The sequence below is a fragment of the Corvus kubaryi genome, unplaced genomic scaffold (genome assembly GCF_017639235.1).
Source record: "Corvus kubaryi isolate FWS band 111438036 unplaced genomic scaffold, C.kubaryi_AGA036_p1.0 37387, whole genome shotgun sequence".
NCBI lineage: Eukaryota > Metazoa > Chordata > Aves > Passeriformes > Corvidae > Corvus > Corvus kubaryi.
In genome coordinates this window covers 7,653,211-7,666,111 of record NW_024581129.1, presented here as the reverse complement: position 1 = coordinate 7,666,111, position 12,901 = coordinate 7,653,211, and the positions used below count along the sequence as shown (strand labels likewise).

At 47.0% G+C, this 12,901-nt stretch overlaps 1 protein-coding gene across 10 annotated transcripts in view; it reads left to right on the top strand.

Moving 5' to 3' along the window:
* Positions 1–81: 81 nt before the first annotated feature.
* The window catches only part of ARHGAP17 (Rho GTPase activating protein 17), a 41,408-nt gene continuing 28,588 nt past the window's right edge, over positions 82–12,901 (top strand). For 9 of the 10 annotated variants that reach the window (XM_042037466.1, XM_042037455.1, XM_042037456.1 and 6 more), the window contains exon 1: positions 96–220. In XM_042037466.1, the coding sequence (XP_041893400.1) occupies positions 168–220 (53 nt within the window). In that variant the 5' untranslated portion in view covers positions 96–167. Of the gene's footprint in view, positions 221–12,901 lie in introns of all 10 variants that reach the window. The other variant, XM_042037454.1, reaches the window with a different exon arrangement.

The following is a 12,901-nucleotide window of genomic DNA, read 5'->3' as shown; positions in this document are numbered from 1 at the left end:
GGGGGGCGGGGCCGGAAGTGGCGGAGGCGGCAGGGGCCGGGCCGGGTCGGGTCGGGCGGAGCTCCGGCGGCGGCGGCGGCGGCGGAGGAGGAGGCGGTGGCGGTAGCAGCGGGCGGCTGGGGCGGCAGCGGCGGGGCCCGGCGCAGCCCGGGGCAGCGGCCGCCGCCATGAAGAAGCAGTTCAACCGCATGAAGCAGCTCGCCAACCAGACCGTGGGCAGGTGGGCGGCGGCACCGCCGGGGACGGGACGGGGCGCGGGGGGCGCTCCGCAGTGTCGGCCGCGGGGGGCGAAGCCTCGGTGGGCTCCGCGGGAAGCGCGAGGGGCGGCGGCGGCCGCGGGCGCTCGGGAGGCTCGGTCCGCGTCGGTCCCAGGGCTCCGCCTCGCCTGCCCAGGGGCACAGCCCCGCTGGGGTCCCGGCGTTCAGCGGAGCCCTCGGGGGCGCCGAGCCCCCCTCCCCGAGCCCCGCAGGGCCATTTGCATCGGGCGCTTCCTGTCTGCGCTTTGGCGACTTTCGTTTCCTTTCTCCCGGTGTTAATATTGAGGTGTCTGCTCTATTTCTCGCTTTCTCTCACATCTAAGAAGACTTCAGAGAGTGCCCTCTCCAGGACTTCATTTGCCTCCCCAGGATTTAATTTTAACAAAACTCACAGGAGCCCTGTAGGTACAATTGCTACCAGCTTCCAGCTGTCAGAGTCTGGGAAGGTTTTTAACTCGGATCTGTGGCAAGAAATCTGTGCCTAGACAAGGAAGTGTCCTGCAGCAGCAGCTGTCCCTGAGCTAAACATGCAAATGTCACCACATCGCTCTTCTAGCAGAAGTCAATACTTTTCCGCACAAACTTCCTTCTGCTTTTAATCTGAAAATCAGTTCCTCTATGGGGAGTATAAATTGAAAGTCAGTTCTGATACTGAAAGTATAAATTTATTATCTGAGTTTATGTTTTGGTGGCCTCCTTTCCAGTAACTCTCTTAACGGGGTGTTTATTTTCCTTGGAGCCCACACAACCCAGGGCAGGTGTGTCAGCTAATAATGCCCAAGGAGGAGATTTTTAATAGGTTTGTTTTGCTATTAAAGAGGGAACAACTTCCCAACCAACCTTGTCCTCTCATTCCCGCTTCATATGAATTAATGGAGTTTTTATGTTGTTGGAGGGATTATTGGCATTCCCTGTTTGCATGTGTCAGCGCCTCAGCTCCAAATCCCAAGTGGAATTTTGAGTAATCTGGGTTGTACTGAGTAGGATAAACAGCTTGGGGTGCTTTGTGCTTCCAAGGGCAAATCCAGGTGGAGTGTGGAGCAGTGTTTGGAAGTGTGGGTGGGGAGGTTGGCAGTGACCTTTGGCCGTGCAGGTGAGGGCTGCAGGGTGCTCGGGTGTGGTGTGTGGGCAGGTTCTTGTCACACACCCGTGCCATGGAGTCTGGGGTGCCCTGGCAGCCTGGGCATGCATGGGGTGGGGGGGTCTGGTCTAAAGTCTAAAATGGAGACACTGCTGTCATTGGTTTTCATTAAAAACTATTTAAATGACACTGAGTCATTTGTTTTTATACGTTTGATATTCATTAATTTTGGCTATTTCATATTGCTCACCTGCTCACATTTCATGTGCTAGTCAAGCATTCCTGGAGTCACCAGGGCCTTATTTCATTTCCCAAAGTAAAATCAGGAACAGATCTTAATGGGTTTCGCTTTCAGGTATCAGGGCTGAGGCTTTCAAAGTTGGTTTGAGAAGCACTGCAGGATTCATCGAAGACGTGACAGACATTCAGCAGGATCTTACTGGCAATATTACATGTTCTCTTGGGTTGTATTATGTTATATTAAGTTGGTGAACTCATTTATTAGTTTATTGTGCTGGGACAGAATGAGGAGAGAGAAGTCCTGCGTCAGGAGGATCCCTCTGGTTGTGTGAATGTTTGAAGAGGTGATGGTTCAGAGTTTCAAGGCCCTGGACCATGGGGCACCCTGCAGGAGAATGAGCTGCTCCACAGGAGAAGCAGCATTGGGAGGAGTTTGGGGTCTGTGCCGAGGGGTCACAACCCCTCCGGGGCTGATCCCTGACTGGCTGTTGCATTTCCTGGTGCTGTTTTTGGAAGGGGTGTCTCCTCCTGCTCTGCTTTTCCCTCCCTCAGAGGTTTGTCCATGGTCCCTGGGGTGTGGGAGAGCAGCCACGTTACCCTGAGGTCAGCAGGGCTGGGCCTGCGTCAGCCACGCGTTGGCACCGTGGGTTGTTGCTTTAATGAAGGGCTGTTTGACTGAAGGTAGGAATGACACTGCCCTTCTTCCAGCCAACTTCCAGGGGTGGCATCCTTGGCCTTGGACCCCAAATACCAGAGCTGGCATCAGGGAAGTAACACCTTAATAGGGGAAATAAGAAAAGATGGGCAAGAGCTCCATCAAAGCCGAGGAATGGCATTTATGAGGAGCCTGTGAGTCCATGGATGGAATTATATGGAGTTATGAAATACATGTAGGAAACTAATTAAAGAGGGGATTAGCTCAGTGGAACAAGATTCCACAATAATTAATAGATGTGTTAAATATTTGCAGCAATTATCTCATAGATGTTCTTGGCTGCCTTAAGTGTTCAATCTGCTGCTGAGGACTTTATATTTCATATGTTGGACAGATTTGTTGTCAGTGCTGCTGAGGGGAACAGCACAAGCTCTGGGAAATCTAAAAAGTGAAATACCAGAGCCTGGGATAGGTGACTGAGACACAACCTGTCACTGGAGGTGGCATCACAATGTTGTCAGGGCAGTCTTAGCTGGAGGAGTGAACTGTGAGTCCCAGTGTGTGTTGGTGCTCTTGGCATCCTGAAGGCTTTCATATCCAGTCAGGATAATTCCCAAAAAGCGGGGCTGGGACCTGCAGGTGAGCAGAGGCAGGGCTTGCCAGGAAATCATTAGTTCCACATGAGCTGAATTAATGCATTGCCATAAAGTGGCATCTTGCCCACAACAGGCACAGGGCTGATAACCCAGAGGAATGAGCTCAGAGCTAACTTTATCTTGAGCTACATCCTGAATCCAGCTGCAAACAGCTGGAAAGTTTTAGGTAGGCTTAAAAAAATTAGTTGGGGAGGGAGTGGAGAAGAAAGCAATAACTTTAATTCTGAACTCCATGAATTTCAGGTGGCCTGTGATTCCTTAGAGGCCATGTGCTGGGATTGCTTTTAATGGGATTTCTATCCTAATTCCTCTAAACCTTCATCTCTTCAGAGGCCCAAGGCTTTTATCCACTGGGAGCAGTTGTGTGTGTGTGCTTGGCCTGGGCACAGAGCCCTGGGAAATTGCAGTTGTGGACTGGTTTAGGATGTGCTGTCTCACAGATCTGGGGAGGTGAGGTTGTACCTTCCCTTGGGATGCTTCCTGAACAGATCCTCACTCCAGCAGAGCACCTGAGTGTTAGGCTCAGAAATTTAAAAGATATTGTGTTTGATGTCAGCAAGGTAATTCTTCATGTATCTACAAGTGCTTGTCTCCGTTTCCATGCCCTTTTATAAATTACAAAGGAGACAGATTTGATTAGAAGCTTGGGAATATTCTCCTTTATAGCTGCAGTCATCCCTAATGAAAATAAATGTTCAGAGCTATTGTCATCAAAGCTTTGCACTGATACACTAATAAGCATTTGAACTACATAGCTGAGTAATTTCCATGAGGAATGAGCCCATGGAGAGGTTTGGATCGTGCTGTTTGCTTACAGAACTCAGGTTGGTAATTAATGACATTTCAGGCTGTGACAATCTCCACGAGTTGGGCTTCCGGCCTCTGGGGACCAACTGCTGCTGCTGTTGTTGTTGCCATCAGGTTCTTTCTTCATCCTTTAGGTGCAATCCCTGAGTATCATCGTGATTAAAAATTATTCCAGACAACTGCTGGGGCGGTTTGGGTCTGGTGAAGTCACCCAAGATCAGACAGGTGGATTTTCTTACTGCCTTTGCTGGGAGAGATACTCGATCTGCCCTGGGGCTCTTGCAGTAATTTAAACCAGGGACAGGCAGCTCTGACTAATTAGAAATCTGGAAGAGCCCACAAAGTGCCTCAGAAGGCTCTGGTTTTATGCAAGAGGCTGACTTACTGTAGCTTCTGTGCTCGTTTCCCAGTGCTCAAATACAACTCCTTGTGTACAAATAGGTTTTTCCAGGCCCTGTACTCATGGCATTGCTCTGACTCACCAGGAGTTTTGGAACATGGCTTTTAATAGCTCGTGTCCTGCATAAAAGTTGCTGTGCTGAACTATATTTAGTGTTTCTTCAAGCCACTTGGCAATGTGCAAGTCTTGAGTTGGAACTGGAGTTGTAATATAATTATTACATTAAAGCAAGTTATGTTAAAATGCCTGTTATCGAAATATTGTACAAGGAGGAGCTGGCTACGTTTATCTGTACTTGGAAAACCTGCTGGAAAGCAAAAATTCCTAGTAATACTTCATGGAAAATGTGGATAGTCTGAATTATTCCTTTTTTTTTCTCTGCTAAAGCTTTATTAATTGATTCTTGTCTTCCCCAGAATTGTTCTGTATATTATTACTTAAGGAAGGTTTTTCTGCTTCATGTTGTGTTGATAGTACTTTGGAACTCACTTTTTCAGGTGTCCAGGGTGGTAAAACAAGAGTGCATCCATCTTTCTTGATGCTTCCATCAATGTAACATTAATCCTAAAGTGCCATTTAATCTCAAATAATTTCTTCTTTAATGTTTTTCTGGTTCTTGTGTAGGGGAAAAAAATTGAATATGACCCTAGTACTTGAAAATCTCTGGCTCATCCAACAATCCTTTAATAGGAGTTAAATCTTCTAAGTGTTATTTATTTGCACTGCTTGTTGTGTTTGGCAGAGATATTTGGAAAAGTGGTAAACAGCATTGAAATATTTCATATTTACGGGGAGTTTGCAGGTTGGTATTTGTCTCCATCAGAGTGCTCATGAAAAGAAAAATCTCATTTCAGTGTTTATAATCGTTATCTCAAGCATTTCCTGTTTATCTCCAAATGAAGTTCCAGGTCTCTAATTAGGAAATTAGATCTTTCTGGATGGCAGCTGAATCCAATGACGGGTTTAAAGGAGTCTGGGTGGATTTAATTAGGGGGATGCATGTTCCTGAGCAGGGGCAGGGTTTGGGGCTTCAGGTCAGGCACTGGTGGGAACAAAGTGTGTGTGAAAGCCAAAGCAGTGGGGAATGACAGCCTGGGGATCACTGTTGGGATAACCATCTGGGGAGTGGGGCTGTTGGACAGAGAGCATGGCAGGAGCTACACAGGCTGAAGGGAGCTGGCACACACAGCTGCAAAATATTCCTTATCTGGCTGCTTCCAGGGTCCTGGGGGCTCTGCACAGGCACAAAACTTGGCAAAGTGGAGTTTCCATGTGGGCTGGGAGCAAGTAAAGAGCTCAGTTACCCTGGCAGCACTGCTCAGCCCCAGCAGGGTCAACAAAGTCTCTCGGTATCAGTGCATTTATCTGTTTCCTGCGCCCTTTGGGGACCTCTGACACAATGTAATGGCTTGTGCAGCTTGGGAGTTGGATTCTTCGAACAGGACAAACTTCCAATTATAGAAAAACAGGCAGCTATTATGTGTTCAGTTTGGGGCTGCTGCTTGTGGCGAGACTTGGCACAGGTGTGGGGGGTTTGGGACTGTATTATCACAGTCATAAACCACAGATTATAGAAATAATTCCAGAAATTGATGGTTATAAATCGGGTCCAAGCTGTGGTCTAGATTGAATTTTGTGAGCGTGTCTGTTAATCCTGTTGATTAATGTCCCCTTCAAAGTAGATTGCTGAAGCCAAAGGAAAAATCACCTGAATTTACTGAAGATGAGAACTCTGTAGTGAGTTTCTTCCACTGTTCTGTCTCGTTGGAGATCTTGGGAGCTGGGGAGACCTGTGAGGCTGAACTGCTGCTCTGGTGAGCTGCTGGATTGCTGTGCTGGAACCCCTGGTAGGACCAGAGGCTCTGGCTGTGAAGAGGAAAGAAAACAGTGTATTCTGGCCTAGTTTTGGTGTTTCCTTTAGGTTTTGTAAAGGCAGTGAGTTTATCAGGATCTCTTAATTCCTCTCGGGCCGAGATGATCTCATGTTTAAAGTCCAGGTCATTAAGAATCCTGAAGATTACACACTTAAGAAATTAAGTTGTGTGTTTTTAAGAAACTCTCTTTCTTGTGCCCTTACAAGGGCAGCACCAGGTTTTAAATCAATGAGTAAATAGTTGCTCAGCCCTCAGTTTAAAAGCCTCATTGCTTGTGATCTGCTTCCAGACCACATGAAACCAGGGAATGCCTTGCCTGGGCTGCCTCTGCCTTGCCCACATCCAGAAGCGGTGACGTGGGCAGGGCGTGAGGCCCAGGGAATCCCGTGGGTGGCATTTCCCACGTGTGTCCTCCCAGCTCTGAGCCAGGGGTGGCTTCTGCGTGGTGGCATCTGACAGAACCAGGTCTCCCCAGTATCCCATCTAACCTGCCTTCTGTCAGGGGGAAGCCATTCCCCCTTGGCCTGTCGCTCCAGGCCCTTGTGAACAGTCTCTCCCCATCTTTCTTGTCAGCTCCTTCAGGTACTGGAAGGCCACAATTAGGTCACCCCGAAGCTTCTCTTTCCCAGAGGAAACTAAACAACAAACTAAATTTTGTTGACTTGAATAATAAATGTTGTGAACTCCAGTAGGAACCAGCTAAAGCCTGTTGGTCAAAAGAAAAAAGTAACTATATAACTTTGTGTCCAACTTGTGTGTCAGGTGCTGAGTGGGCAGTGGGTAAAATACTTGAGATTTTTGTTGCAGAAAAAGAAACGAAAAGATTCCAAACGGGAGGATTTGGGTAGTATTAATTGCCTTCTTGCATGCGTGTCCTCTTCTCCTTTGGCTCTGTTCAAGCTGCTGCTTGATGAAACAGATGAGAGGACTGATAAAACATTCACAATCCAGACAGACACTGTGGGATCTGCTCTGACTGGATCAGCTTGGGCTCCCTATTCTGCTGGGGGTCAGGGCTGTGTGAGGATAAAGGGAGCCTCTGTCTCAAGAAAGCCTGGTCTTACAGTGCCTTAAAATGAAGAATAAAGAATCCTCTTTCTGTGCAGGTGATTCTCAGGTGGTTTCAGAAGGGTTTGAGGTGCAGGTGAGCTGGAAGGGTAGTGCCAAAGCTGGCACACCGTGCTCGTGTCACAGCACGTAACCGGAGCCTGAGTCACCATTCCCAGCCGGAGCTGCGCCACTTCCAGGGGGAAGCACTTAGGGAAGCACAGGGAGCTGGAGCAGTAGGAAAGGATGTTGTCCATAGGGGTTAGGTGCATCCAGGGTGGAGGTTTTAGTATCTGACATAACAGCAGAATAGGGAGGTAAAAATACACCTGAACGTTCCTTAGTGGCAGCAGCTCAGCTGAAGGCACAGGAGGTGTGTTTTTTCGTCCTGATATTTGTTCATATAAACAAAGTAATCCCCATCTCTGGGCATGGATGATTCCTTGATTCTGACTTGATCTCATAGGGGTTCTTCAGAGTGAATAATTTTAATATCAGGTTATGCCCAGAGTCAAAATCTCGAAATAGTAATGATTTGATCTTCTAAAGTAGCCAGAAGTGATGTAAGAGTCTGTTTCAGCCTGATGCTGTAATGGGATACACTTGGAAAGTGTAATGATGAAAGCAAATGTATTTCTTAGACACTTGCATGGTATTTTTAGGTTATGATAATGGATCTGGGGCTAGAGCTGCTTGTTAGAGGTCGTTGTACTAGCAATGATAAAATGCCAAATAACAGGATCTTTTTAGGATGGGGTTAAATGAAAAGTGTCTTCGTGTGTTAGAAATGTTTTCTAATATTCTGCACAGTTCCTGGAAAGAAAATAATTGTAACTTAAATGAAGTAGCTCCGTTTTTTTGGCATTTTAGGGGAACCTTCAGCCCATGGTATTGGGCCTTGTCTAAGGCAGCAGTTGGCACAGCTCTGATCTGAAATTATGGTAGTTTGATTAAACACCAGTTAAACTGGGTGAGGAAGTCTGATTTTGGTAATTCAGAACCAAGTGCCTTCACAGCAGTTGGTGGTGACATATCAAGTGATTTTAACAGATTACTGTTCTAGATTCCTCATTTTTCAGGCTGTTTGGCTGTTGTAGGTACCAGTCTTGAAGGCTAAATTTGATCCTCTATCTCTTCCAACCCAAACCATTCCAGGATTCTGTGGTTTTGATTAAAATTTATTCCTTAGGAACCAAATAGCCTTAGAACCCTGGAGTTTGTAGTTACTATTCCATGGCTGATCCATTGGACAGTCAGGATACTTGTGCAACTTCTCTTTGGCCGGTGCTGCTTCTCACCAGGAAAGGGTTCCTCAAACCCGGGCCAGCTGGGTGAGGTCACAAGTGCTCCTCTTGCTGAGGTGGAGCCTTTTTTCCTGGATAGGGATTGTTGTCTGTTGGAGTTAATTGCACTGCAGAGTGACAGGGACATCCTGGAGTGACTGCAGGGGAGTGAATCAAAGAGCCAGCAGGGTGCACACATCGAGATGCAGAATGGCCAAATGGCCTTTGGATCAGAAGGGTCAACTGAGGAGGAGTTTTTCCTTCTGTCTTGCAAGTTGTCCTGTGTTCCAGATTGCTGCACTGAAATTTTTGTATACATAATCTCACTGTTTTCTCAAGATCCCAGTGATGCTTCCAGAGTGAAATTTAAAATTAATTGAAGGATAAGTGGTAGCTTTTACAGCTGAATTGGCACAGACAAGGTAGGTCACTGTTGAGAGCTGTTAATGCTGTTGTACACACAGGTAACATACATCCTCCATGTTCAAAGCTAAGAAAGCTACTTTAGCCAGTGACAGGAAAATTAATTTCAAAGATGGGCCGGTTTTTAGAAGATAAATTGTCCTGCAGGCAGTTTGAAAAGTCACAGCTGAGATGTGGCTGTGGAAAGTACACAATTATTCAAATGCAGACTCTTCACATATAAATATCAAGCAATTGTTAGGAAACATCAATCCCCAGACTAAAAATTCTATTTTCTGTAGGAAATGAAGCTAAAAAACTGATATTCTCACACAGAGAAATCAATGTGTGAGCTGAGCTTGCAGCTTCTGTTTGGGTTGAGCGTTCAGCTTGTCTGCCCTGCTGCAAAGCAATTTCACACGCAGATTAAGTGTTCTGAGCTGCTATTTTTTGTAGGAACAGAACAGCAGGCTAAAGTAATCCTGGTTTTGTAACAGCAGGTTCAGGCGTGTGTTTAAGTGCGGGATCATAAACCTTGATTAGTGCGAGGCTCCTGTTTCCTTCTCAGAAATGCAGGGATTGAGTTAACTTTCAGTTTCGTGCTGGAAGAGCAGAGGAGCCTCGTGGCAGGGTGGGAATGGCCCAGCTCTGCTTGTTGGACACACTCATGTGCTCTGTGTGTGCTGTGTCCAAGCAACAGGAAAACAGGAGCTGTGTCCAGCGCCGGGATCCCGGGGCTGGGCCGGGTCTGCTCACGGCAGGGATGCCGGGCGCTGCCGCAGCCTCGCCTCCTCTTGCTGAAACATAATCAAGGGCTGAGCCATTAATTGTTAATCATGGCCACGCTCAGGAAATCAGCGCAAAGGCTCCGTTGTGAAATCGTGGGCATAGGGAATAATCCCTGGTTTGTCACCAGCTGATTTTATATAACTTCAGCTCGCCGAATTCCCTTATAGCCTTTTTACTGTTATTTCGAAGCTTCTACCCCCTTTTTGTAGCCTAACTTTCTATTCCTGCTTCATTGTTCTGCCTTTTCTGCATTTCCTTGTTTTGCTTCTTGTGTTGATTCAGTTTGGTTCCTTCTCCAAGGCTTTCTCTTGCCAGTTTTGTGAATCCCCAAACTTAAAATAGATCAGGGTGGGCAATACATTAAAAAAGAGCAGCATTACCTTTGGTGAAATGAATGTTTCAGGACTGGAGTTTTTTGACCCTTATGCAAGGCTGAAATCACTGGATCCTGGAATGGTCTGGGTTGGAACCACCCCCTGCCATGGACAGGGATACCTTCCACTGTCCCAGGTTGTCCCACCCAACCTGGCCTTGGACACTTCCAGGATGGGGCAGCCACAGCTTCTCTGGGCAACCTGTGCCAGGGCCTCACCCCCTTCACAGGGAAGAACTTACTTTTTAATATCTAATCTAAACCTACTCGCTGTCTGTGTGAAGCCATCCCCCTTGTCTTATCAAAGTTGAATAAAAGCAACCAAGTATGCAAAAAACGCCCAGGGTTTTTTCAGCAGTTCAGTGTATTTTGTTCATTCCTGTAGTGCATATTTTTCCTATTCAGACATGTCTGTCCTGTAAAAAGTTCGTCTGTGGAAAAGGCAGTGCTGCTTCTTGGAGTCCTTTTCCAGCAATTGATAGTGCAAGACTTCTGGGAAAAGAAATCATAAAGCTTAAAAATGTCTTGAGATCATGGTAATCCACCTGTCTTGTGGCTAGAGTGGAAATCGAGGACCAGTTTGGAAGTTCAGGAGATGCTGGAGAGTGTTTTGGTAGGTTTTTTTATTCCCTTTTCACATGTGGAGGAGTTTCCATGTCAGCAGGTGGTTTGGCAAGGGGACTGCACTCTCTTAAATCTGAAAGCTGCCAAAGCCACATGTAGGGAATCCCTGAGCCCTCCTGTTATCCAGAGCTCTCAGCTGCTGCCTCGGCTCTGCTCAGACGTTCAGCTGCTTCAGGCTGCGCAGCAGTGCCCGGAGTTCTGCCAGCCCTGATTCTTGAGCTGCCCTTCTGTTTGTTCCCAGTCCTTTGTGCTCGCACCTCTGGTCTCTGACTGGAAAATGCCTTTTCTCCCAGCCAGGTGGGTGTTGAGCCAGGCCAGTCCTTCGAGCTGCTGACAGTGGGGATGTTCCTGCAGGGCCAGGGAGATGGAGTGGGAGGAGGGAGGACACAGCCACTTCTGTCAGCAGCTCTGCCAGCTGATGTCACCTTGTGGGAATGAAATGTTGGCCCCAGGGTGCAGTTTCATGATCAGTTTAAGCTGATCTTAAGTAGCTGTCGTTGCTGAAAGGGACAGATTTCCCTGTCCCTATCCAGCCTGTGCTGGTGCCTCCTCCCCAGCCCGTGGGGTGGCCAAGGAGAGGGCCAAGGCAACTGGGAGCCAGTTTCTTTTATTGGGTGTGATTCCAGTCTGAGCTGCTGGTGATGCAGGGAGGGCTGTGAAGACCTACATTTGGGAAGGGGGTGTGTTTCAGGCAGGGCCTCTGGAAGGAGAGAGGTTGTAGGGAATTGAGTGAGGGGGAGTCAAGTGTTTGCTCCGTGCTGTGGGTTTGGCATGGAGGTGACTGGAGCTGGCACAGAGCTGGGTGCCCTGGAGGGCCCAGGTGAGCAGCCCTGGCTGTGGAGAGCAGCCAAGGTGAGCAGCTGGGTGAGCAGCCCTGGCCAGGTGCTGATCCTGAGGTGCTGCAGGATCCTTTCTTTCTCCTGGTGCCCAGGTTAAATTTCACCTGGAGCTGCTGCTGTGGCCCGAGCACTGCCAGGGCACAAAACACAGGAATCCCTGTTCTGGCAGCACCTACTGTTCTGTTGGCACACAGGGGTTGTAAAATTACGCCTGACATTCAGGAATAACAATTCAGGAATAATTTAGGTTGCTTTCTGCTGGACTGTGTCTTGTAGCAGAACTGTACCCAGCTAATCTTAGATAAATGATACTGCGTAAGTAAGAGGTTGTTGCTTGGGAGGGAGGTAAAGACCTTGTATGAGAATAAACTTTTAAATGTAAATAAATACCTGGCAGTTAAATATTAAAAGCAGTTACCAAGACATGGTGGGGAGGGTGTTTGTGTACTTTTTAAAAATAAATTATGTTAATAAACTGACATGTTTGGAAAGCTCAAGTTCTATTGTAAAGTGTAGCATGAGAAATGTAGATTGAAGTACTTAAGGGGGAAAAAGCAAAGCATAGGAAATACATTATGATTTGATAAGCTACACCAGAAACTTTTTAAAGTTTGTCTCGGGTTCTTTGGGGTTCTTTGGTCACTAATTTATAACAGCTTGTTGTAGGACTTTTTTCTTTGGGGAGCAAAACATGAGACCGCTGCTGGATTTCACCTTGCCTGGATTTTAGCAGTTAGAATGTTAATCCCCTGCAGCAGCACTTGTCTTTTCCTTCAGACACTATTAATAGTTTCACAAATCAAATGCGCTTCTTTTAAAAGAAGTCACATTGTTATTTGCCTGACAGAGGCCTGTGGTTTTTCAAAGTCAAAAAGAATATGGGGGAGAACTTTAATAGCTGTGACTTGGTCCCTGGTATAAAATAGCAGGTCAGCAGTCAGTATCTGATTTGCTGGGATAGTAGTTAATTGGAAGCACTGAATTGTAAATTTTTATTTGTACCCAGAAGTTCACAAGCTGTTGGACTCATCAGGCTGCTCACTGAAACATCGCTTCCTCCCTCAATCAAAACTGCTCTAAATGGGCTTCTACTTTTAGACCACTATTGTAATTTTGCCTGTAGAAAGTTCAGCTTAAATTCTTCTCAAATTTGCAGTACTGTGGCTCAAAATGATTTACCTAGCTTTGCTAGACTAAAGCCAACAGTGCTTTTCTTGAACTGCACCATATTTGGTGGAATTCTCAAGGTCTAGTATGAAAACCACTCAGTGTGTGTTTTACAAGGAGGAGCTGTGCAGGTCCTTGCTGCAGTGCCTGTCCCTCTGAGAGTGGCCTGAAAATAGGATTTGGCTTGAGCTGTGGTTGTTCTCCAGAGCTAAATTTACTGCCTTGCTCCGGAGACCAGCCTTGGATCCATTTCACCAACGCAGGAATTTCAGTCCCGTCCTGTGAAGAGTCTGTCATGGGTTTCCCTGCTCTGCACAGGAGCACTCTGCTCTCCTTCCAAGATTATTATCTCCCTGAAGCCTGCTCTGCCTCTCATTAGAGCAGGCAGCTCCCTGCTCCCACATCCA